Genomic DNA, 26,638 nt, shown 5'->3' with positions numbered 1-26,638 from the left:
GAGTGGAATGTTGTGGGTTGGATCCCTGGCCGTCTTGTGCTCAGCATTTTTGGGGACAAAACAAGGACTAGTTGGCTCGGGGTCCGTACGCTGTGTCTGATTGTTAAACTACGGCATGATATCCCAGTGGGCTTCCACTGTTTTCATTATGCCTAACCAGTCTTTCTTTGATGAAATAGAAAATTTAAAAGACACGACAAAATTCATACCAACTTTAACTTTTTATTAATAATTCATGAAATGGGTAGATAATGATCTCTGCCAACTTCTTACTACGAGAACAAAGCAGTCTCAGAAGCACACAAACCAAGAAATACACTTCCCTTAAACCGTTTCTGGGTAATATCTTGATCTGTTTCCATGGATACTCTTGAAGTTTCACTGTGTGTCACTAGTTTTTATTGCTTTTGTGAAATATTATATGTGAATTTCCAATGAATTTGTGTGACATGCAAAACACTAAATATACCGGGGTAGCCTGTTTGTGAGACAATATGTTTATCTTTTCTGTAGACTCAGTGTCGATGCACAAGACATTGCTTTTGTTCGCTATGAAAAATCAACTATATATATTTCCGACAATAATGTATGGATTACAGAGGAATAAATATATTTTATTTTTTCTAAAAAATATTTTTAAAGAAAGTGTAGCAATTGTGAGACAATGTATTTATCTTTTCTGCAGACTCAGTGTCGTTGGACAAGACAAATAGAAGTCACAAAGGACATGGTAAGTGATGGTTGGTTTTGTTTGAAGGTAGAGATCTCATGTACATGCCTGTATGTCCACCCGTGAAGATCCGGGGTAGAATAGGTCTCCAGCAACCCATGCTTGCCGTAAAAGGCGACTATGCTTGTCATAAGAGGCGACTAACGGGATCAGGTGGTCAGGCTCGCTGACTTGGTTGATGCATGTCATCGTATCCCAGTTGCGTAGTGATGCTCATGATGTCAATCACTGGATTGTCTGGTCCAGACTCGATTATTTACAGACCGGCGTCATATACCTTGAATATTGCTGAGTGTGGCGTTAAACAAAAAACAAACACCTCCATCTTGAGGTTGCTTATATTAATAAATGAGGCCACATCAGTTTCATGTCTTGTTTGACAAATGTTTTTGGTCAGTATGGTACATAGTCCTGTGTACAGCCCTGTCACAAATCAGGTGAAGTTAAGCGACAATGGCCACGGAGAATCCTTGGATGGATGACTCTTGTCGGCAGCTTGGCTCCTGACAGTTTCTGCGGCTTCGATCCTGCCCCACACTGAAGCACATGTGACACGTGTGGCGTCTCCTTGGGCAAGTGACTTTGTTCAAAATGTGCCCACCCAGCAGTGAATTGGTACGCGGTAGGATGAGAAGGCAATGTGGTTGTTAACCTTCTTGTGCCTCACAGGCAGCTTGGGTTGTATACTCCCCAGGGAGTTGAGAATGAAACATTTAGTGCACACTGTTGATCCATTGACAGGGGTAATAATAATGCAGCGCTTGAAGCCTTCATGTATATGGGGTTATGCACTTTGCAAGTGAACTATTGTTGTTGTTGTTGTTGTTTTCAAATCCTTTGTTGATTTGTAGTTAATTCTCTAAAATGAGATCCTAAGGAAAGTCCTTAAAGTTTTTAATCAAAATGTTTCTATATTTTCAATCTCACAAAACCAGACAGGGCATGGGTGGCCAAGTCGTCTAGGGTGCCGCAATTCACTGTGCAGAGTTGCGTCCCTTGGGCACGCCAGAAACCTATGATTGTGGGTTTGAATCCCTGTACACCCTGTACATCATGTTTCTAGGTTTGTCAGCACCATACCCGTGCTCGTGGGTTTCACTGAAGTGGTAAATGTCTGAGACCTGCATCACTTCGGGCTTTCCTCCCACATTAAGCTGACACGCCGTGATATAACTGATCGAATACTGTTTAAAGCACTCACTCAGTCACTCACAAAACCAGATGTCACCCTGTGACTAAGGTAGTGCTGCCTTTCAAACAGAGGTGTACATATCTCACAATACTTCTGAACTATATGTCACTCTGACAAACAACAGCACTCGCCCAGAACTGATTTTGAAGGTAAAATGAAGAACAGCATTTGTAATGAACCAACTTCTTGTGCCCTGTTTCCAGACACTCAGTGAGCTGAAGGCTTTGACAGTTTCCAGTTTCAGTGAAGACGGCCTCCTGGATGGGGGCCGTCTCCGTGTGGACCATCCAACGATTGGGCTGCGACCTCCACGTGAGTGCCTCTTTCTGTTCATCTCATTGAAATATTCCACGGACTCCTGGTAGAATAGGTCTTCAGCAACCCATGCTTGCCGTAAAAGGTGACTATGCTTGTCGTAAAAAGCGACTAACGGGATCGGGTGGTCAGGCTCGCTGACTTGGTTGATACATGTCATCGAATCCCAATTGCGTGGATCGATGCTCATGATATTAATCACTGGATTGTCTGGTCCAGACTCGATTATTTACAGACCGCCGTCATATAGCTGGAATATTGCTGAGTGCGGCGGTAAACATCAAACCAACCAATCAGCTATGGACTCCTGGTACTATTTAAGAAATAAATGATGAGTGGGTGTTGTTTATCGCACAATAAAACACTGCAGGGAGATTTAACCATGAGGGGTGCAGCCCCAAATGGTTGATTCTTCCTGCAGTGTTTTGTTGTATGATAAACAAAAGCCACGAGTTGTTTATTTCTTATATGAGATATCAACATTATGTACAGCCACTTTAAGGATGTTGATAAAATGTGCAAGCTTTAAAAATAGTTACCTTAATTATAATAATGATGACTCCCTGACAAGAATCCAACCTTGGAAATGTCGGACAAGTCCATTTTACAAACAGGTGGATTAAGTTTGGTATTTCCCGCATATCCTCACATCGGTTATCTGTACCTTTTCTCCTAATACTGATTGTCATATCACTTCCACTTCTGGATGCAATTGTTCAACATCTACTGCGAACAACTCAATAGACACATCCCTCTCAAAAATAATGTTTTCCAATATACAATGTCATCAAGTTGCGAGCACATGTTCGAATATCCAGAAATGACGTCATGATAGAACAATTGTTCTTTGCGCTTGTCGCGTAGCTGTCTTATATAGTGGAATAATAATCTTTTGACTTGGATTGGAGCTTTTTCATCAATTTACTGGACAAGAATTAGGAAAGTTAGAGAAAGAGTACAAGTGCCTGATTTTTTTTTATTATTTAGTGTAATATCCCTGCTCACATAAATATAGTGATGCATTTTTTTGGAACATATTGGCGCTTATTGTCATCTCAGGTTTGCTGCGCAGGGCGGAAACAAAAAACAAATCTCCCATTAAACAATGCAACTGAGCACTGGATTTAGACAGTGCTTCTCACCAAGTTCCAGGTCAAATGTGGTCAGTCTGTTCACACAAGTTGATCCAGCTGTGTTCTTGGAAACCTTGTCCAGTAATCTGATATATAATTACAAGCAAGACACTGCTCACCCACATCGTGGACATGTCCAGTACAACAACAGCTGTCGTGGTGAACGCATAACGCATGGAGTTCTAAGTCTTGGTTGTCATCATTTGAGTTTTTTTCATTGTTCAAAGGCAACGCTACTCGTATTAGGCTAAAAAAAATAATAGTCTTGGTTCTAAGGCACCCGCCTGCATCAAGTTTAAGTTCGCCGCATGTTTCATTTTTATTTCCATTTTAAAACAAAATAATCCTTAAATGTTCAAGTCCAGCGGAAGTCAAGTACTGTATTCCAGTATTTTACTCCTGAAGAACTACATTTATGTAGGGAGGCCCTTTCCTAGGTTGATTGTACACAACTGTTTATTTGGTTACACATCTGTTTACCCCCCTCAAAAAAAACCAACACTTCCCATCCACACTATATTTTCAAAAGCCATTGCCTATCCTATTCTATTATTTTTTTAAGCCTTAATTCCAAAGTGCATTTTAGCCTAGGGGTCGACTTTTGCATTAATATTTTCACGATTTACACTATACTATTCTATTACCAACGATTTGTTTGGGAGTGATGTCTCTATTTCATTATATTTCACATTAGACATGTTTATTCAGTATCTGACCCTTGAAGATCCGGGGTAGAAAAGGTCTACAACAACCCATGCTTGCTGTTAATGGCGATTATGCGTGTCGTAAGAGGCGACTAACGAGATCGGGTGGTCAGGCTCGCTGACTTGGTTAAAGCATGTCATCGTATCCCAATTTTTATCAAGATAATTTAACAACTGTTTTTTTTCTGTACAATATATTCATTTCAGAGACTAGATGTTCGTCTAATCGTGTGGTTGTATATGTGTTCTCCTCATGTGGTTGTATGATCTGGTATCACATAACTGTATATACTTCGAAACTCTAATGTCCAACCAGCTGAGATGATACAGTTGCCATTGTTACCAGCTGTTGGGTCAGATCTAAACAAACGATGTTAGTTATACTACCTTAATGTGATTGGGCTTGTTCTTATTTATAACTGGTCATTTTAAAAGTTAATTTGAGTAGCTCAGTATTTTCTACTTTATTTGTCAAGAAGTTTTTTGGATCAGTCAGTTTAGCAGCTAAATATGAATACTACAGTTCACAGAGCTCCACCCACTTCCCTCAGGTCTTCAGCAACCCATGCCTGCCGAAAAAGACGACTAGGCTTGTCGTTAGTGGTTGGGTCCGGCGGTCAGGCTCACTGACTTGGTTGATACATGTCATCGTATCCCAAAAGCATGTATTGCTGCTGCTAAGTGTGGCGCTAAACAACAAATAAACAAACAAAACACGAGGCATCTTGTAGTGCCCCTCTCCCCTCATAGTGACTACCCCCTGACCCTACACCAGTGTGCCCCCCCCCCCCCCCCTTTAGTGACTATACCGCCCCTATCTCGGATGCTGTAGACTAACATATAGTCCCAAAAATCAAGCTATGCATAACATTTTATATACAACAGAACCCTTGAGTATTATGCACAAAGGAACCCTCAAGTCTCTAAATATTGAAGCAGTTAGAGCTGCGAAGACAATGAACATAAAATTAGTGATTATTGTATGTAAGTATATATATGCTCAGGTGACTGGTTTATACCTGCGCCTTGACTGTGGAATTTATATTTTTTAGATATTTCTTTTTTACTTAAAGCCTTCGCAAGTCTAAATGAAACTAACCAAGTCTAGTTTGCTTGATCTGAAAACAGCAGAAAAGAAATGGTTCTTTCAAAGAATACAACATATAATTATTTTAAAGACATGTTTTCATTGACTAAGTGTTAGTCTAGTGTCTGGTCCTGCACTGTTATATCTGCTGGACTGCCACAAGCTGGTGACCTAGATAACATGAGTAAGTGTGGGTTACATGAGTTGGCGGACTCATGTAATTGCTGAGGTCCCCTACACCCCCTCTTTCACCCCCCACCCCCCTCCCAGATCATACAGTCTCCCCACTTGTGTTTGTGTAGCCTCTGATCTCTCCCAGACACACCACCTCTCCCCTCCCCCACACACCACCTCTCCCCTCCCCCCAACTCCATTGTACTGCCCCAGTTGTGTACGTCTATTTATAGCCCAGTATATCCGGTCTTGCGTACAACCAGTTATACTGACGTGGGCCCTACGTTCTTTGTGAATGAGATATCATGACAGACTTGATTTTATTAGAAAATACTCCACTTGCTGGAAGTTTTATACTTCTCACAACAAACCACATTGAAGATCTTATCCTTAAGTCCATGTTTGTGTAATTCTGAAATGTACATCCCTCCATGTGAATAAATCATCTGATTGAGAGCTAGCAGAACACCAAGGGATCGAGGTACATAGCCCAGTATAAAATGAAAATGAAGCCTGACTTCAGTATCGCTTCTCGGCCTTTTGGCTAAGATCAAAGTGTAGTATCTGTTCTTATCAGCTTAATATCTGATACGTCCCCCATTGGGGGACATCGATATTAAACTGATTTTTGGTACTCGGCGAAGAGTCAGGGGCTTGCTCCGCCTTTGCCACGGGTTGACCTGGTATTGCAGTACCTCCAGGACCGGCCCACTCCCCCTGGGGAGAAATAAATAAATAAAGAATAGACTCTGGATCCCCCACCCTCACAGCCAGACCCCTCTCTGCCCAGTGTCCCTGGGAATGAATCAAGAATCAAACCCTCACAACAACCCCACCCTCCCTGCCCAGTGTCCCTGGGGAGAAATAAATAGATAAAGAATAGACCCTGGATCCCCCACCCTCACAACCAGCCCCCTTCCCTGCCCCCTCCCCCTGGGAATGAATCAGGAATCAAACCCTCACATCAACCCCACCCTCCCAGCTCAGTGTCCCTGGTGTGGAATAAGTAATCAGTGAACACATGCCCCACCCTCACAGCCAGCCCCCCTCCCTGCCCAGTGTCCCTGGTGTGGAATAAGTAATCAGTGAACACATGCCCCACCCTCACAGCCAGCCCCCCTCCCAGCTCAGTGTCCCTGGTGTGGAATAAGTAATCAGTGAACACATGCCCCACCCTCACAGCCAGCCCCCCACCCTGCCCCCTCCCCCTGGGAATGAATCAAGAATCAAACCCTCACATCAACCCCACCCTCTCTGCCTAGTGCCCACTCACTGTGGGGATCAGTAAAGAATCAAAGAATAGTCCTTCATTGTCTCACAGTCCCTGAACCATATTATTCTGCCTTCTGCCTTCTCCCTTCTGCCTTCTGCCTTCTGCCTAGCCCTTTCTGTAATGCAAAAGTCAAGACTTTCCTTAGGTTCTGTATCTCTCGTCGAACTAGGGCTCCTTTTCAATTAATATGGAGTTAGTTGTTTCTATAAAAATTATATATTTTCAGAGACAAAGTGTCCATACCCCCCAGGCCCACCCTCTCTATCTCTGTTGCTGTAGACTACCTAGTCCTGCACCATGACCGTGGAATATATTTATTTTATGAAAATAAAAACTAGAAATGCATACAAAAGCAAGTCTAGCCAGCTCAAGCTAGCTCTATTCCACACTGAAATCAGCATAGGGAAAAAAAAATTATTTTTAGAGTCAAGAAGGATATTGTGTGATATAAGATTTCAGAGACTAAATGTTAGTCCCCAAAATAAGGTTATGAATAACATTTTGTATATAACAGGACCCTTGAGGATTAAGGATTAAGGAACCCTCAAGTCTCTAATTATTTAAGCATTTAGAGCTGAGAAGGGAATGAACAAGGGTTAATGATTGTTGTATGTAAATGTATATATAATCATGGAGTCTGGTCTGACACTAGGTGGTCCTGTACTGTTATATCTGCTGGACTGACACAAGCTGGTGACCTAGATAACATGAGTTAGTGGTCAGATGTCTGGGTTACATGAGTTGGTGGTCAGATGTCTGGACATGGCTGAGTGTCCCCTACACCCCCCTTTCAGCCCCCACCCCTCCTACATCATACAGTCTCCCCACCTGTGTCTGTGTAGCCTCTGATCTCTCCCTCCCCCACCACCTCTCCCCTCCCCCAACTCCATTGCTCTGACCCGGGTTGTGTACATCTATTTATAGCACAGTATATCCGGTCTTGCGTACAACCAGTTTAACTGATGTGGGCCCTACGTTCTTTGTGAACGAGATATCATGACAGACTTGATTTTATTAGAAAATACTCCACTTACTGGAATTTTTATACTTTTCCTGACAAACCACATTGTAGATCTTATCCTTAAGTCCATGTTTGTGTAATTCTGAAATGTACATCCCTCCATGTGAATAAATCATCTGATTGAGAACTAGCAGAACACCAAGGGATCATGGTAGTTAGCCCAGTATAAAATTAAAATGAAGCCTGACTTCAGTATCGCTTCTCGGCCTTTTGGCTAAGATCAAAGTGTAGTATCTGTTCTTATCAGCTTAATATCTGATACGTCCCCCATTGGGGGACATCGATATTAAACTGATTTTTGGTACTCGGCGAAGAGTCAGGGGCTTGCTCCGCCTTTGCCACGGGTTGACCTGGTATTGCAGTACCTCCAGGACCGGCCCACTCCCCCTGGGGAGAAATAAATAAATAAAGAATAGACTCTGGATGCCCACCCTCACAGCCAGCCCCCCTCCCTGCCCAGTGTCCCTGGTGTGGAATAATTAATCAGTGAATACCTGCCCCCTCACAGCCAACCCCCCTCCCTGCCCCATGTCACTGGTGTAGACTAAATAATCACAAATAGATGTCACACCCTCACAGCCAAGGCAATCGCAAGACAATATTTGTACAAGTATCACTTGTCCCCAACTTGATTCAAATAAAACTGTTTTCTATAAAAAAAAATCCCAACCCCACCCTCCCTGCCCACTAGCAATGTATAATGTGTTGACACCCCACCCTCCCTGCCCACTAGCAATGTATAATGTGTTGACACCCCACCCTCCCTGCCCACTAGCAATGTATAATGTGTTGACACCCCACCCTCCCTGCCCACTAGCAATGTATAATATGTTGACGCCCCACCCTCCCTGCCCACTAGCAATGTATAATGTGTTGACGCCCCACCCTCCCTGCCCACTAGCAATGTATAATGTGTTGACACCTCACCCTCCCTGCCCACTAGCAATGTATAATGTGTTGACGCCCCACCCTCCCTGCCCACTAGCAATGTATAATGTGTTGACGCCCCACCCTCCCAGCCAATATCCCTCCTGCCCACACCCCAAGGGAGGAATTATCTGTCATCTGGATCCCTCACCCCTCAACCCTCCCGCCGTAGGGAGGGATATATAGATAAAGAATAGACTGGGACACCAACATGGTCCAAAATTTACTCCAAAAATCTCTTAATAAAATACAACAATGGGCTGACAAATGGGGCTTCTCCCTTAACTCAGAAAAAACAACAGGAATAGTATTCAAACATAAAAACATGAAACCCGCCTCCCCAATCCTCCAGCTAAACAATCAAACAATCAAATTTCAAAAACAAACCAAATTCTTAGGACTTATTTTCGATGAACATCTCACCTGGGATGCTCACATCCAAAACCTAACAACTAAATGCAGTAAAGACCTAAACACCCTAAGATGCCTAACTGGCTCTAACTGGGGAGCATCCAAAGATACCCTCCTCTCTCTCTACATATCACTAATTAGATCAAAACTAGACTACGGCTGCGCCATATACAACACCCTTAACAATTCTCTATCTAAAAAACTTGACTCAATACAATATCAGGCTCTCAAACTAATTACACGCACCCAACATGGCACCTCCTACACCTCACTTCAGGCCTTAACAGGAGAAATGCCACTAAGTCTACGCAGGGAACAGATAAGCTTAAATTTCTGGGCCACGTCCCAATCAAACCCTCTCATCCAAAACTTAATAAACCAAAACATCAGCCCCAAAAACCAAGTTCTAGCTCGTAAACACCCCTTACTTACCCCAATATCCCAAAGAACAACAAACTACCTAAATGAACACCAAATTAAAAATCTTAAACAAAACTGCAAACAATCAAATATCTTCACCCCTAAACTTAAAATACCCAAAATAGACACAACACTAGCTAGCCAAATAAATAAACAAACCGACCCAAACATAGCTAAAACTACCACACTAGCATACATACACGAAAACTGGCCAAATTGGTGTCACATTTACTCGGACGGATCCTCAGATTCGACCTCCAAACACACAGGTTTCGGAGTCCATACCACACAACCAACTAAAACCACACAATCCTTCCGACTCCCAAACAACCAATCAATATTCACGGCAGAACTAATGGGCATGGCCTCAGCCCTCCATAATCAAGAATCAAAAAAACACAAAAAAATCCTAATACTTACCGACTCCCTAAGTGGACTGCAAGCCCTCCAAAACAAAAATACCAAAAACTGACCTAAATTAATAAATCAAATACTTAAAAGCTCTAACGACCTAACTAAGGCAGGCAAACAAATAACCTTCTTGTGGATACCCGCCCACGTAGGAATATACGGTAATGAAAACGCCGATAAAGCAGCTAAACTATCCCTCAAAATCCCAGAAATAAGCTTAAACTTACCCATCTCAAAATCAGAAATTAAAAGTGTAAACAAGCAAAAAATCACAAAAAAATGGCATAACCTATATCTAAACTCAAATAGCCAAATCAAAAAAGTGCTCAGCAAACCAAAAAAATCGACAGAGTAATCACTAAACTCCAAACAGGACACACCAACCTAAATAACCACCTAAAAAATTTAAAAAAACACACTACAGGTAACTGCCCACACTGCAAACAACCAGAAACCCTAGAACACGCACTCATCCACTGCACACACTACCTAACACATCGAACCGCATTACAAACCACCCTCAATCTAAACAAGGCTCTAACTCTAGAAGCAATACTAAACCCACAAAATAAACTAGAAAACTTCAAGGCCTTAGGCGTATTCTTAATAAAAACGGAACTAATAAAACGCATCTAAAAACACAATAACCTACCAAAACAAAATCACATAAACAAACAAACATCCACCATACCCAGCTCCCTTAGTTCTCCTCCCTAACCCCATCGGCATCTATTCCAAATCTCAAAATTCCCAAATTCTATATAAGCAACCCCTAAACCCCCCTCTTGGGTTGCACAGACCACTTTCGCCCCTTTCGGAAACACATTAAATGGCCTGGCCGGGCCCGTGTGCGAAATACGCATCAGTCGGAAAGCGCACGTTAAATCTCCAAAGTAAGTAAGTAAGTAAGGGACACCTCACCCCCACAGCCTGACCCCCTCATGGCCAATTCCCCCTGGGGAGGAATATATAGATAAAGAATAGACTGGGACACCTCACCCCCACAGACCGACCCCCTCCTGGCCCATTCCCCCTGGGGAGGAATATATAGATAAAGAATAGACCGGGACACCTCACCCCCACAGCCTGACCCCCTCCTGGCCCCTTCCCCCTGAGAGGAATATATAGATAAAGAATAGACTGGGACACCTCACCCCCACAGCCTGACCCCCTCATGGCCAATTCCCCCTGGGGAGGAATATATAGATAAAGAATAGACTGGGACACCTCACCCCCACAGACCGACCCCCTCCTGGCCCATTCCCCCTGGGGAGGAATATATAGATAAAGAATAGACCGGGACACCTCACCCCCACAGCCTGACCCCCTCCTGGCCCCTTCCCCCTGAGAGGAATATATAGATAAAGAATAGACTGGGACACCTCACCCCCACAGCCTGACCCCTTCCTGGCCCATTCCCCCTGGGGAGGAATATATAGATAAAGATTAGAGTGGGACACCTCACCCCCACAGGCAGACCCCTCCTGGCCCATTCCCCCTGGGGAAGAATATGTCATTAAGTTAGTTAGTGAGTGAGTTAGTCATATGGGACACAGGCTCTGGCTCTATTGATGCAGCTCTTGTAATTGAAACATAACGATATTATCACAAACTTGTACCTACCAAGATGGTGTAAAGGTAGACAAACGCTTACCGTATTCGACGTAATAAGCGTCCAGGGCGCTCTCAAAATTACAAATAGGGGGCTCTTATTAGAATGTTAATTTGGAGAAAAATACAGAGTTGAAAGATAAATTTCGTGGTTTATGCTGACAGCCTGAAATGTTTATGTACGACAGATATATTTTTCCAGAATTAAATGCCCATAATTAAGGGTGCATATAACACATGAGTGCATATTATACGCGAATAAATAAGTCTTGTGTACATTGATCAATCGGAAGGGGTGCTAATTGGGATTGTTCACTAGCCAATATCTTAGCAAATGAGCGCTTATTAGAGCGGGGCGCTTATTATGACGAATACGGTAGTCTCTGAAAATATGAAAATATTAAAGTTTGATAGAAACAAGCAACTACATTTAAATTGAAATGTATCCCCATAGTTTCTAAGTCAGGTTGAAAGGATATAAAAGGGCGGGGTATATAGTTATACCAAGGAATTCCGTCTTTTCAAACTTGGTGAACACTTTTTATACCTAAAGGAGAGTGCAGTGCGAAGTTTGATATCAATAGTTGGATTTTCAGAAAAAAATACAGCTATTTTTCATTTTTTACTTAGAATCTATCCACTTAAAGATTTGTGCGACCTATAACTTACATACTACTGCATGGATTCTTTTCAACTTTAGCAAACAGTTTCTGTACTAATAGAATAGGTGCAGTGCAAAGTTTGATTTTATATGTGGATTTTCTGAGAATTTATGAATTTGTCCATGTTTTGAACTATTAATGTTTGTTTTACTTCAACATGTTCCACCTGTAACTTGAGAAAGACTTCATGGATTCTTTTCGAATTTAAGGAACACTTTCTATTCCAATAGGAGAGGTGCAGTGCAAAGTTTGATTTCGATAAGTGGATTTTCTAGAAATATTGCTTTGTTCATGTTTTGAACTTAGAAATATGTTGGAGTCAAAGTCTGGAGTATTAATTAGTGAGCCCTGCTCACTTTTTGCCTTGTTTTCATTCATTTCTACAGAAGTAAAAAGCTAAAGGGCAAGAAAAATGGAAATTTCTAGGCGAAAATTAATTTGGAACAATGTCTGTAGTAAAACATTCAGTAAAACACAGGGCATAAGACTGCATTGGTTTCAAAACAAAATTACCCACAGAATTCTCACAACTAGTTCTTTTCTGTATAGACCACCTCCGTGGTCCAGTGGTAGAGCGTCCGACTGGAGAGCGGAAGGTCCGGGGTTCGATCCCTGGCCGCGTCATACCAAAAGACGTTAAAAGATGGCCTGTCTGGCGCTCGGCATTAAGGGTTAAAGCAAGGACTGGTCGGCTCGGAGTCAGTATACTGTGTCTGAGTGGGGTATTCATGTTAAACTGTGACATGGTATCTCAGTGGGCTAGCACTAGAAATCGGCATCAGCCCGGTGTAGTACAAGCAGCCACACACACACACACACACACACACGTGCATGCACGTCGCTATATAAGTGCAATAATCTTGGACACGATGTTAAACCAAATTTCACCTCACCTCTTTTCTGTATATGCTTAATTATGTTCGAAATGATCTGTCTTCTGTCACAATGAAAAGGAAACAATGACTCACTTGTTTTGGGACTGTAATAAAAGATAAAAAAGTTTCGAGATGAAGTGTCAGTGTTGATGGACCAGTGTGTTCATGTGTACAATAGGACATGTTGTGCAGAATTGATACTATTTTGAGTTAAAGAGAACATAAAAACAGATAACGTGTTCAATTTATATTTACTTATTGCAAAATTCAATATTTATAGATGCTAATTCCAATATTCAAATCCTTATTTTCATGTTTATAAAATGGAAGCTTTTTCACGATACAACTTTGAAAGGGATATTGCTTTCGAGACAGGTAATCAACAGAAATTCTATGCAGCTTGGATTCTTTTCGAAAATGAGGAGCAGCTTTCACTATAATTTTAGTTTTACACTTAAGAATTAATGTTTAAGACCATGTACCTTCCTGCATTGCAATATGATATACAAAATGTATGAGCTTCAATATTTGATGCAAATGTGATATATGCAGTATATTTGTATTACTAGAGTGAATGTGTGAGTGAGAAGTATGTTATTTTCTGTAAAACATCGAAGATGTACTGATAAGTTGTGAAATATTCATATATACATTCATACATACATATATAGACATACATAATTTACATTCCTGTAGACACAAAAGCCAATCAATATTACATATATGATGATATTATACAGAAAATGTCATTGGTTGACTAAGATCAAGGAGTATTTATTGCTTGAAATTATTGACATGGAAACAAATGCAATTGATATTGATGGCTTCATTATTTGAGAGGATGTAGTGGAATAATTTGTTTTTATGATTATGTACATTTACATTTTGTGTAGATAATTTTCAAAAGAGTATATTTCTTTCTTGAGTGTGTTTGGTACAGTCAAGTAAGTAGTGTTTTTTGTCATCAATGGTTGAACATGTAGAGCATAGCCTCTGATGTAGTGGGGTGGGTGGCTTTGTATGTCTTCCAAGTTCTTTAGTTAATTCATGGTTACTTAGTCTTAGTTTAAAAAAGTGCACGAGATATTTTCTTATTTTACAGTGACTGAGATAAGGTTCTAATTTTATTTCATGTTTAACTATCCTGTATGTCCTAAGTTTCCTGTGCCTCTAGTTGCATTTACATCTTGAAGAGATTCCTTGAAGAGGGAGTTGAATTTAGATTTTATTGTCTCTTTGAATATTGGTGATAGGAAATCTGAAGTACTCAAATTGTGTTTTTCTGAGAATAGATTGAGCTGGTAAACCCATCCTAATCGTTTATTCACCAAATTTGTACTTTCAGCAAAAGCGTGGTGAAGTATTATGTTTTTGGAAGAACCAACTATGGTGATAGAAATTTGCTATTTTGATTAGTACTGTGTAGTTAAGAGGGTAGAGTCCTAGTTCTGCTGGGCCTGCCCAGTTGTGTGTTGTTTTGTTGACACCTAACATGGATTTACAAAATCTGAACATGCAGTTTCCCGGGGATAAATGAATCAAAGTTGTTCACGAGGATTGATTCTATACCCCAGATTTCACTATTATACATGTATAAGATTACTGGCTCGATTAGTGTTTTAAATAGTTTGCAAACAAGAGCTATAGGTATATCTTGGTTAAAAATGGTAGACTGAAGCTTGTGGTAGGCCCCGAGGCCTTTTTTCAAGAGAGGTTTAGTTACTATTTTTAAGTTGACCATTTGCTTTGAATCTTATTCCTGAATAATTATATCTATCTGTAACTAGTATTTTGGTATCACCCATGGTCCCACCCCTCATCTACCCCCTCCTAGTGCCCACCAGTGTCTCCAATGCCCCACCCTTCCCACCCCCCTCATAGTCAGCCACCCTAGTCTGTCTCACAGTCCCTTAACCATAGTATTTTTTCTTCCTACAAGCCCTTCCTGTAATGCAAAAGCTGTAAATAAAGTAAGTCTAGATTTTCTTCAGGTTATTCGCCCATCTCACAGGAGCTCCTTTTTAATTAAATGGAGATATTTGTTTATTTTGAAATTATATATTTTCAAAGAGTAAACCTTCATCTATATCCCCCTGTTCCTGCCCTGTTATTAATCCCAGGACTTCAGCTGACACACGCTGGTGACCTACATTACATGAGTAAGGGGTGAGATGACTGGATAACATGAGTTGGTGGTCAGATGTCTTGACATGGCTGGGTGTCCACTACAGCCCCCCTTCAGCCCCCACCCCTCCTACATCATACAGTCTCCCCACCTGTGTCTGTGTAGCCTCTGATCTCTCCCTCCCCCACCACCTCTCCCCTCCCCCAACTCCATTGTACTGCCCGGGTTGAGTACGTCTATTTATAGCCCAGTGTATCCGGTCTTGCGTACAACCAGTTTAACTGATGTGAGCCCAACGTTCTTTGTGAATGAGATATCATGACAGACTTGATTTTATTAGAAAATACTCCACTTACTGGATTTTTTATACTTCTCCTGACAAACCACATTGTAGATCTTATCCTTAAGTCCATGTTTGTGTAATTCTGAAATGTACATTTCTCCATGTGAATAAATCATCTGATTGAGAGCTAGCAGAACACCCAGGGATCATGGTAGTTAGCCCAGTATAAAATGAAAATGAAGCCTGACTTCAGTATCGCTTCTCGGCCTTTTGGCTAAGATCAAAGTGTAGTATCTGTTCTTATCAGCTTAATATCTGATACGTCCCCCATTGGGGGACATCGATATTAAACTGATTTTTGGTACTCGGCGAAGAGTCAGGGGCTTGCTCCGCCTTTGCCACGGGTTGACCTGGTATTGCAGTACCTCCAGGACCGGCCCACTCCCCCTGGGGAGAAATAAATAAATAAAGAATAGACCCTGGATCCCCCACCCTCACAACCAGCCCCCCTCCCTGCCCAGTGTCCCTGGTGTGGAATAATTAATCAGTGAATACCTGCCCCACCCTCACAACAACCCCCCTCCCTGCCGGATACCCCTGCATGGTGGGGAGGAAATAATCAATGAATAGATATAGATGCCCCTTGGATGCTTCACCCTCAGCCAACCCCCCTCCCTGCCGGATACCCCTGCATGGTGTGGAGGAAATAATCAATGAATAGATATAGATGCCTCTTGGATGCCCCACCCTCAGCCAACCCCCCTCCCTGCCGGATACCCCTGGGGATGAATCAAGATTCAAACCCTCACACCAGCCCCCCTCCCTGCCGGATACACCTAGGGATGAATCAAGATTCAAACCCTCACACCAGCCCCCCTCCCTGCCGGATACACCTGGGGATGAATCATGATTCAAACCCTCACACCAGCCCCCCTCCCTGCCGGATACACCTGGGGATGAATCAAGAATCAAACCCTCACACCAGCCCCCCTCCCTGCCAGATACACCTGGGGATGAATCAAGATTCAAACCCTCACACCAGCCCCCCTCCCTGCCGGATACACCTGGGGATGAATCAAGATTCAAACCCTCACACCAGCCCCCCTCCCTGCCGGATACACCTGGGGATGAATCAAGAATCAAACCCTCACACCAGCCCCCCTCCCTGCCGGATACACCTGGGGATGAATCAAGATTCAAACCCTCACACCAGCCCCCCTCCCTGCCGGATACACCTGGGGATGAATCAAGATTCAAACCCTCACACCAGCCCCCCTCCCTGCCGGATACACCTGGGGATGAATCAAGATTCAAACCCTCACACCAGCCCCCCTCCCTGCCGGATACACCTGGGGATGAATCAAGATTCAAACCCTCATACCAGCCCCCCTCCCTGCCGGATACACCTGGGGATGAATCAAGATTCAAACCCTCACACCAGCCCCCCTCCCTGCCGGATACACCTGGGGATGAATCAAGATTCAAACCCTCACACCAGCCCCCCTCCCTGCCGGATACACCTGGGGATGAATCAAGATTCAAACCCTCACACCAGCCCCCCTCCCTGCCGGATACACCTGGGGATGAATCAAGATTCAAACCCTCACACCAGCCCCCCTCCCTGCCGGATACACCTGGGGATGAATCAAGATTCAAACCCTCACACCAGCCCCCTCCCTGCCGGATACACCTGGGGATGAATCAAGATTCAAACCCTCACACCAGCCCCCCTCCCTGCCGGATACACCTGGGGATGAATCAAGATTCAAACCCTCACACCAGCCCCCCTCCCTGCCGGATACACCTGGGGATGAATCAAGATTCAAACCCTCACACCAGCCCCCCTCCCTGCCGGATACCCCTGGGGATGAATCAAGATTCAAAGAATAGTCCCTGGATGCCCCACCCTTGCCCCACCCACAAGATGTGCGTCCAGTAGGCACAAATGTATAGAATGGATGAGGAAAATATATATTGCATCCCACCCCATAATGCACAATTACATTCATTGTACCAAATTATTGACAAGAAATATATAGGTCTTGTAATTCAAAATTATCACATCTTACAGTACAGTAAACTACGGTTATAATGAACTCAAAGGAATTACTGTTTTTAGTTCGTAATAACCGAAGTTTGTTATAAGCATATATACAGCATATATACAAGAAATGGCCGGGGCTAAACAATGAGTTTGTTATATCAGTCAGTTCGTTATGAGTGTATTCACTATAAAAGTAGTTTACTGTACTATACACCATTTCATTACTGTATGGGATTACACGTCCCTCATATTTCATGTAAGGACCTTTGTATTGAATTATTGGGGTCCCCTGGATCTCTAGTACTGTAGGTAAGGGAAAAACCCTGGGTGCCCCACCCTCACAGCCCATATCCCTCCTGGCCAGTCCCCCAGGGAGGAATTAACAAACAGGATCACCTGGATCCCTAACCCCCAGCCCATTCTCCCTGGGGAGGAATATATAGACAAAGAATAGACTGGGACACCTCACCCCCACAGCCTGACCCCCCCCTGGCCCATTCCCACTGGGGAAGAATATATAAATAAAGAATAGACTGGGACACCTCACCCCCACAGCCTGACCCCCTCCTGGCCCATTCCCCCTGGGGAGGAATATATGGATAAAGAATAGACTGGGACACCTCACCCCCACAGCCTGACCCCCTCCTGGCCCATTCCCCCTGGGGAGGAATATATGGATAAAGAACAGACTGGGACACCTCACCCCCACAGCCTGACCCCCTCCTGGCCCATTCCCCCTGGGGAGGAATATATGGATAAAGAATAGACTGGGACACCACACCCCCACAACCTGACCCCCTCCTGGCCCATTCCCCCTGGGAAGGAATATATGGATAAAGTATAGAGTGGGACACCTCACCCCCACAGCCTGACCCCCTCCTGGCCCATTCCCCCTGGGGTAGAAAAGGTAATTAATGACCCAGAGCCCCTCAGCCCATAGAGATGTTGTTGTGAGTCAGTCATATAGGGCACAGGTTAGTCTCCAGCCCAACTGAAGCAGCCCTTGTAATTGAGATATACAGATATTATCACTAACTTGTTCTTACCAAGATGATGCAAAGCTAGACTAATGCCTTGTCTCTGAAAATGTATGATTTGGATAGAAACAAGCACCTGTATTTAAGTTGAAAAGGAGCTTCATAGACTAACATTTAGTCTGTGAAATGAACATATCGTACATAAAAAAACAGTTGTTCAGTTATCTTAATAAAAATATAATAAAAAGGAGCCCAGTGACTCTCTTCATTTTCAGATACTGCAGTGATCTAGACTTGCCAAACATTATAGACTTGCATGGGCTATTTTTGATATATATTTGTATCAGGGTCTGTAAGACAGACTAGGAGCTTCAGTAAGATAGGAGATTCAGAACCTGTTAAAAATGTCGACATTTTCTTTAGAGCTATGGCAGTACAGTTAGGGTGGAGTAAACATAGGGTGGTACAGGGACTCCGTGACAGAGGCACCTCATGGGGAGTTTTAGCATCTGAATATCCAATAACATATTGTATTTCAATATTAAAATTGAGAAAAGATGGTAAAATAATAATTTGACTGTTGTTCATATTGTAATTAGTGTGGCTAGGTATCAGATGGGTCCATGTTTAGTTATGTGGTATATCTATATCACTGGATATCTTCATTTCAGGAAGAGGGATAGTCCTGCATCATGACTGACTGTGGAATATATTTATTTTATGAAACAAACACAATCTAGAAACGTATACAAAAGCAAGTCTAGCCAGCTCTAGCTAGCTCTATGAACTCAGCATCAGGAACACATTTTTAATTCTTTTTTAGAGTCAAGAAGGGTATTGTGTAATATGAGATTTCATAGACTAAATGTTAGTCTAGAAGAGGGAGTGAGTATGGTTTTACGCCACTTTTAGCAATGTTCCAGCAATATCATAGCGGGGACACCAGAAATGGGCTCATTTCAGAAACAAAAGTCAAATAATTAATTTCTTTTGTGCAGTATTAAACACGACACTTAATGACTTGAGTTTGTACTGTCTATGTTTCAGTTCATGAAGAGCAGACAGTGTATGAAGCTGGGTTGCTAGGCGACGTCTGCCTGGTGCTGGAGCCTGGTAAAGCACCAGACACAAATCAGGTAGGAATGAATCACTGGGTCACTGAGTGACTGGTTCCAGGAAGTATTTGCACTGCATCACCTTTATGAAAAGTAAAGACAGATTCTTGTCATGTTTGTTGTTAATCTATTTTTAGCTAATAACCCATGTGGGGTTTCCCTTGTGTGTTTGTCAGATATTTTTACACAGTGTGGGGTATTTTGTATCATATATTTGGATATGAAATTTGGTTTATGAAAGCAAATAGAAAATCCAAATGTGATTCTGCTCCTAAAACCAGGACAGTTTGGTGTTTGCTGAATAGCGAATACTTAATCAGTCAATCTTTGTTTCAACTTTTCCAATTAACAGGGGTGATGGGTAGGGCTGGGACGGGTAGCTCGGGTACTCGGGTTGGGTGGGTACTGAATAGGACCCGGTACCCACAGGACTACCCGGACCCGTGGTTAGTCATGTGATATATTGTTTAATGATTAAGAATATCTAGAACTCTATGGTTACACTACAAGTCTCTAATGTATGCATTTCTTTCTGACTAAGCACCATTGCTTCTGACCTTTACAGGTTTGAATAAAAATAACACTTCAGTCAACTTCAGTGTATGCATGACCAGATCGTTTTATACATATATTTAAATCGATTTATCATCCAAAACTGGCTCCCACAGGAGATATCACTAGGATGAGATATCGCTGCAATGAAATTACATCACAATGCTTTGCAGACCATTGTGACATCACTGGTTACCATGACGTCACAATCAAATGACATCACTAATGGCTCTGCTACTGAAGCTGTTTGCAGTACTTTTTACACTGAAGACACTGCTAATTACTGTCTACAAATTGAAAAAGTTGAAAAAATGATGTTGGATGATAAATAAAATCTCACCCTCGTGTCTTTTGATATCAAATATATCAACACGAGTTGATAAAAGTGGCAAAAATCCTCGGCAAGCCTCGGAATTTTTCCACTTTTATCAACTCGTGTTGATATATTTGATATCAAAAGACACGAGGGTGAGATTCTCTATGTAATCAGGGCTACACTCAAACTATTTCCAATCGGACATTTTGTACCAAACACTTGAGACCTGTAGCGGGCGGGTAGGGTCGGGTAATAGCGGGGTGGGTACCCGGGTAGTAAATTTGGACTCGTCCCAGCCCTACTGATGAGGTAGCATAGTGGTTAAAGCTTTTGCTTGTCACTCCAAAGACCCCGGTTCAATTCCCACATGGGTACAATGTGTGAAGCCTATTTCTGGTGTTCCTGTCTATATATTGCTGTAAATTTGCCAAAAGTGGTGTAAACCCAAACTCACTCACTCACTGACTCCAAATAACAGATCCATTGATCCAGGGTATAATATGTGTCCTCACTTAAGTCATGCATTTGCTCAAAATAACTAAAATGAGATACATATTAATTGCTTGAGAATAGCAAGGGAGGTAACTCTTTCATTCACACACATCCTTAACACATTTCTTTCAAATATTCCATTTAAGTGACATGGTATTTACAAGCATAATAAACCACAATATTAAATAAATAACATACATTTTGAAATATGTGTACACAGTCTTATCAAGAGTAATGTTCGGAAATTAAAACTAATTGCCCTGAGTCATGTAAATTGTCCAGGCTTATCTGTAGCCTCAATTCCATATGTGACACTTCTTGAATAGTCAGAAAAGGGTATTGCTGATTGTTTCCCACAGTCTTTGGCTTGGGGAACGAGTGTATAGGGTCAGGTCATTACCTATATATCCTAGCGTTAAACCAGATTTTTGTGTGGCCACTTAAGATAGGTGGTTTTATTCCAATTAAAGAGAAGAATGTAATTAAGGCAGTGTAACATAGGGTTTGATGTCAAGGTGCTAAGTGGATGTCCTAATAAGGACTACGGTCCATTTCCCAATAGCGAGTAGTAAAATCAATATGTATTATGTCTTCAGTGCAAGTAATTGGCTTGTATTGTTAGGATCAAGTACAGTACCAGATGAATAGTTTTACCTTCTGTAGGCTTGGAAACTATTCTCATGCATGTCATACCTTTGATCTCTCTATGCATAGCACAGTCTACCCTGAAAACCACCATTTAAGGGTTAGTAGGTATTTAGGTCAAGTTTGGTGGATTGATAAAGATGAAGGGAGATAACTCATGTTGTTACTTCCATTAGTAAATCAAGCTTTTATGAACAAAATCATAAAGATCGCTTGAATGATGACACCACAATTATCAAATGCTTATAAGATTTATGGTGATGTGTTATGCATTAATAATGATATGGCAAACTAATTCATATCTTGGGTTTTTAATTTATATTCAAATCGTTCTAAGTTGGAGATAATAACAATGCATATTAGTTACTAATGTTAACTGGACGATGCCCTAATTGGTTGATTAGTATGATCCAACACAGTCCACTGCTATTGGCAGTATGGAGTGATGTTGGTTGAGGAATTTGGGTCATCACCCTTCCTTTCATCGTTATCTTTGTAGGCTCTTGTAAGACTCAAGAGCTAATTTGAAAAGTTGGGTGTATATTTTTTTCACTATTTTTGTAGATGTTTTTTTAATGTATGAATGTATTTGTTATAAAGGAATATACAAATGTTCCTCATTGTGGTTTTCCCCCCAATACACTGGTTTTCTTTACCGTGGGGTCTGTAAATTCCCTTAGTCCGTTATATGATGGTGAATTATTATTAGCGATTCATCAGAATTATGAGGGGAAAAAAATATTTTCTGATAAATATTGCCATTAATTTAAAGCGTATCCTGTATATGATTAACTGATATATTCTTTGCAATGTGTCTTTTTCTGCAGTTGTCTCAAAGTTGAATATGACCATATGTATCAATCCTGCAACTGATCATGTGACACGGGTCGGTGTCCTCAACTTACATCTGAATAAAAGTATTTATTTTAGTGGTTTTTCTAAGTACTTTCCTGCACTTTAAACAATATTAAAATCAATTTCCCCAGGCATGTTTCAAAACGTATACTGCTTTGTAACAGATCATGGAACACTTTCTGATATACCTTTGATTGGAAAATATAATCTTATGACCTTGACCTTCAACCAGTGAAGTCAAAGTTACAAATATTGCCATTCTAATAAAACCACAATGTTTGTTACATTTAGGTAGTATGTTTGTGTCAAGGTAAAATGTATTACTTTATTCATTTTTTTTAAATTATGGAGAATACATAATATTCAAATTAGTTCAGTTCATTTTTCATTACAGCTAATTCTAACTTGGCCAGATGATTCCATTTCTGGTTAATATTCACTCCAAACCGAAGTTGCGGCTCATTAGCAATGCGCTTTAGGGTTTGAGGATTGAAGGTCGTAACCTTATCCTACTCAAATTATTCTTTGTGGACTCCTGAAAGATTCAGGAGTTGAAATAGCAATCTGAAAAATAGCACTGTTCGCGAAGAAGACATGTGAAACTGTCATGGATGGCAACGTTACTTCTTTTACTGTTGCTATTGTTGTCACCTCCTCTTCTGAAGGCAATAGATTAATGAATCAAACAACTCCATTTAATTGAAAAAGAGCCCCAGTGAGATTGGAGATTCTTGTACCTTACAGGCTACGGGGAAAGACAAATAGGGTTCAGAGACTGTAAGACAGGCTACATGATTCCCAGCAATTTACTTTTGCTGCCAATGATATTTTGAATGCATAGTTTGTAGAGGGATTGGTATTGTTTGTTTTTTATTATAATTTTATTACAGAAATATTGTTATGATAGTTATCCAAGAACTAGAAATTTCTCTTTTAATCTCTTGCAAATTTTGGATTTATATTAAATATTCTGATACTAAAGTGAAGCTGGTTGATTTGATCACATTACTTGGCTACTGTGGGTAGTGTACATGCTTCTAGTTTATTCATGTTATTGCAATGTTTCAGATAACCTTGACCTTTACGCCCTATGACCCCAAAAATGACCTCCATGATATTGAACTCACTGTGGAGAAGGCAGACACAGTGGGAGGCTGCTTAAAGAACATGGTGGAACGAGCAGGCTTCGCAGGTAGCTTAACTTTCAGTTGTTATTACTTGCACGGATTTATCAAGGATTGTAAACTAAGTGCCTTTCATAATATAAGAAAAACGTGTTGGCCAACTAATTAAAAAAAGGAATCACTAAATTTGACGCACACCCTTTTGGTTGCCACTTGTTAGCTAAAAGCACTATACTTGCTGTGCAAACAAACCATGCAACCAGGTGACGAGTTTCTCGGAGGTCGGCCATGATGAATACAATATAAAAAAGTACACCCTGCAAGTAACATTTGTGCTTGTCGTTAATACCAATTTGGTTTGTCAGACTTTGGGATAGTTTCTCATGGTATTTATGTCAAGGTTAAGTTCACTCTCAAGGTCATGCCAACCCACTGTTTCCAGGGGATGACTGGCACCTGAGGAAGACCAACTGGTGCGGGGAGATGGCGGAGGTGTTGGATGACCTTGACCTTACTCTCGATAAAAGTCTTGTCAGTGATGGAGATCATTTACTTCTTCTGCCTGGGAGACTTCCACCAAAGGTGAGACAACTCTAAGATTTAAACTGTACCAGGTTACTCTCAGATGAACATATTTATTTCATGATTAATTCAAATAATTCAATATCCTGTTTTAAAGAGGAAGACAAAACGTGGAAAATAGCAAATGTTGATTGATTGATTTGAGGTTAATTTCCTGAAAACGAAGGTTATGACCAAAAAAAAGGAATTTTTTAGAGATAAAAGATTGCCATGCTCCTGATTGCTAGGGTTACCTACGTTTGCCGATACACCTGTACCCAACTCCCACGAACCCTCGCCACGCTTGCGACCAGCCTGGAATGCTGGCCTGGATCTCTGCTGGAATACAAGGTACTGTGCTCCGACCTTGTTAGGATTTTCCTGCTGGAATGCAAGAGAATGTACTCCAATATCATCAAATGTTCAGTGCTAAACACAAGGTTATGAGAAAAATTCATACTGCTTAAGATTACCTACACACCAAGAAATCACTACAGGTTTCTTTTCTGTGTTTTGCCTAATATTATCCCTTGGCGTCAATTCCATGATTTACTGTATATCCCCTCCTCCTTCACCCGCCCGCTCACCTGCTTCCCTCCCTCACCTTGCTCACCCACTGCCTCCTTCCCTCCCTCACCAGCTCACCCGCTCCCTCCTTCCCTCCCTCCTTCCCTCCCTCCTACCCTCCCTCACCAGCTCACCCGCTCCCTCCTTCCCTCCCTCCTTCCCTCCCTCCTACCCTCCCTCACCCGCTCACCCGCTCCCTCCTTGCCTCCCTCCTTCCCTCCCTCACCAGCTCATCCGCTCCCTCCTTCCCTCCCTCCTTCCCTTCCTCCTTCCCTCCCTCCTTCCCTCCCTCCTTCCCTTCCTCCTTCCCTCCCTCCTTCCCTTCCTCCTTCCCTCCCTCACCCGCTCACCCGCTCCCTCCTTGCCTCCCTCCTTCCCTCCCTCACCAGCTCATCCGCTCCCTCCTTCCCTCCCTCCTTCCCTCCCTCACCAGCTCACCCGCTCCCTCCTTCCCTCCCTCCTTCCCTCCCTCCTTCCCTTCCTCCTTCCCTCCCTCCTTCCCTTCCTCCTTCCCTCCCTCACCCGCTCACCCGCTCCCTCCTTGCCTCCCTCCTTCCCTCCCTCACCAGCTCACCCGCTCCCTCCTTCCCTCCCTCCTTCCCTCCCTCACCAGCTCACCCGCTCCCTCCTTGCCTCCCTCCTTCCCTCCCTCCTTCCCTTCCTCCTTCCCTCCCTCCTTCCCTTCCTCCTTCCCTCCCTCACCCGCTCACCCGCTCCCTCCTTGCCTCCCTCCTTCCCTCCCTCACCAGCTCACCCGCTCCCTCCTTCCCTCCCTCCTTCCCTCCCTCACCAGCTCACCCGCTCCCTCCTTCCCTCCCTCCTTCCCTCCCTCACCAGCTCACCCGCTCCCTCCTTCCCTCCCTCCTTCCCTCCCTCCTTCCCTTCCTCCTTCCCTCCCTCCTTCCCTTCCTCCTTCCCTCCCTCACCCGCTCACCCGCTCCCTCCTTGCCTCCCTCCTTCCCTCCCTCACCAGCTCACCCGCTCCCTCCTTCCCTCCCTCCTTCCCTCCCTCACCAGCTCATTCAATCCCTCTCACTCACTCACTCACTCACTCACTCACTCACTCACTCACTCACTCACTCACTCACTCACTCACTCTGGTGTTCTGCAGGCCTCCTGTCTCCGTCTGCCAGTACAACATCAGCCAACACCCTCCAGGTCGGCGAGGTCGAGATATCCAAGGATGCGACCCTGGAGGACCTGAAGCTTCAGCTCATGACCTTGCCCGTCCTGACCGACATGCCCGTGCCAACATTCGAGTTCCTCCGAGTGAGACTTGTTACTGATCACCGCCCCGGGCAGGTGTTACGAGATCTCACCCAGACACTGAGGTAGGTAACATGTCACTGACATCCATCCCGGGCAGGTGTTACGAGGTCTCACCCAGACACTGAGGTAGGTAACATGTCACTGACCACCATCCCGGGCAGGTGTTACGAGGTCTCACCCAGACACTGAGGTACGTAACATGTCACTGACCACCATCCCGGGCAGGTGTTACCAGGTCTCACCCAGACACTGAGGTACGTAACATGTCACTGACCACCACCCCGGGCAGGTGTTTCGAGGTCTCACCCAGACACTGAGGTACGTAACATGTCACTGACCACCACCCTGGGCAGGTGTTACCAGGTCTCACCCAGACACTGACATGTTTGCTTCAAATTTGGGATTCAGAAAGAAAATATTATCCGTTGAACCATATACATGGTCCTACCATGTGATTCTCACCCATCAAAAGCTAATCTAAATAATGATTTGATACTCTGAAGACAGGGAAATGTCAACCAATAACATTAGGGAATTTAGAGATGTCAACTTCTTTCCCGTTTACCTATCAGTGCTAATTACCCCGGCTTCCCATTTGCCCATTGTCCATTGCCAATAACCAATCAGTGATAATTTAAGTCCTGGCTTCAAGTAGCCAATAACCAATCAGTGTTTATTTAAGTCCTGGCTTCAAGTAGCCAATAACCAATCAGTGATAATTAAAGTCCTGGCTTCAAGTAGCCAATAACCAATCAGTGATAATTTAA

At 42.8% G+C, this 26,638-nt stretch overlaps 1 protein-coding gene and 3 non-coding genes across 4 annotated transcripts in view; all 4 read left to right on the top strand.

Moving 5' to 3' along the window:
* LOC124117878 (ubiquitin carboxyl-terminal hydrolase 40-like) overlaps nt 1–26,638 on the top strand; it is a 73,608-nt gene that overhangs the window by 32,937 nt on the left and 14,033 nt on the right. The window contains exons 20-26 of the mRNA XM_048391159.1: nt 686–730; nt 2,126–2,234; nt 19,423–19,511; nt 23,419–23,542; nt 23,917–24,056; nt 24,284–24,386; nt 25,714–25,933. Of these exons, the coding sequence (XP_048247116.1) occupies nt 686–730; nt 2,126–2,234; nt 19,423–19,511; nt 23,419–23,542; nt 23,917–24,056; nt 24,284–24,386; nt 25,714–25,933 (830 nt within the window). The remainder of the gene's footprint in view (nt 1–685; nt 731–2,125; nt 2,235–19,422; nt 19,512–23,418; nt 23,543–23,916; nt 24,057–24,283; nt 24,387–25,713; nt 25,934–26,638) is intronic.
* Nucleotides 5,860–6,052, top strand: LOC124117912. Its single transcript, XR_006858395.1, has one exon. It is a non-coding gene; the product is annotated as a U2 spliceosomal RNA (small nuclear RNA).
* On the top strand, nt 7,824–8,016 carry LOC124117901. Its single transcript, XR_006858386.1, has one exon. It is a non-coding gene; the product is annotated as a U2 spliceosomal RNA (small nuclear RNA).
* LOC124117889 lies at nt 15,609–15,801 on the top strand. Its single transcript, XR_006858375.1, has one exon. It is a non-coding gene; the product is annotated as a U2 spliceosomal RNA (small nuclear RNA).

This window comes from Haliotis rufescens, unplaced genomic scaffold (genome assembly GCF_023055435.1).
Source record: "Haliotis rufescens isolate VD_foot unplaced genomic scaffold, xgHalRufe1.0.p SCAF_10, whole genome shotgun sequence".
In the NCBI taxonomy this organism is placed as follows: domain Eukaryota; kingdom Metazoa; phylum Mollusca; class Gastropoda; order Lepetellida; family Haliotidae; genus Haliotis; species Haliotis rufescens.
The sequence above is the reverse complement of the archived record's forward strand: the minus strand, read 5'-3'. Positions and strand labels throughout refer to the sequence as shown.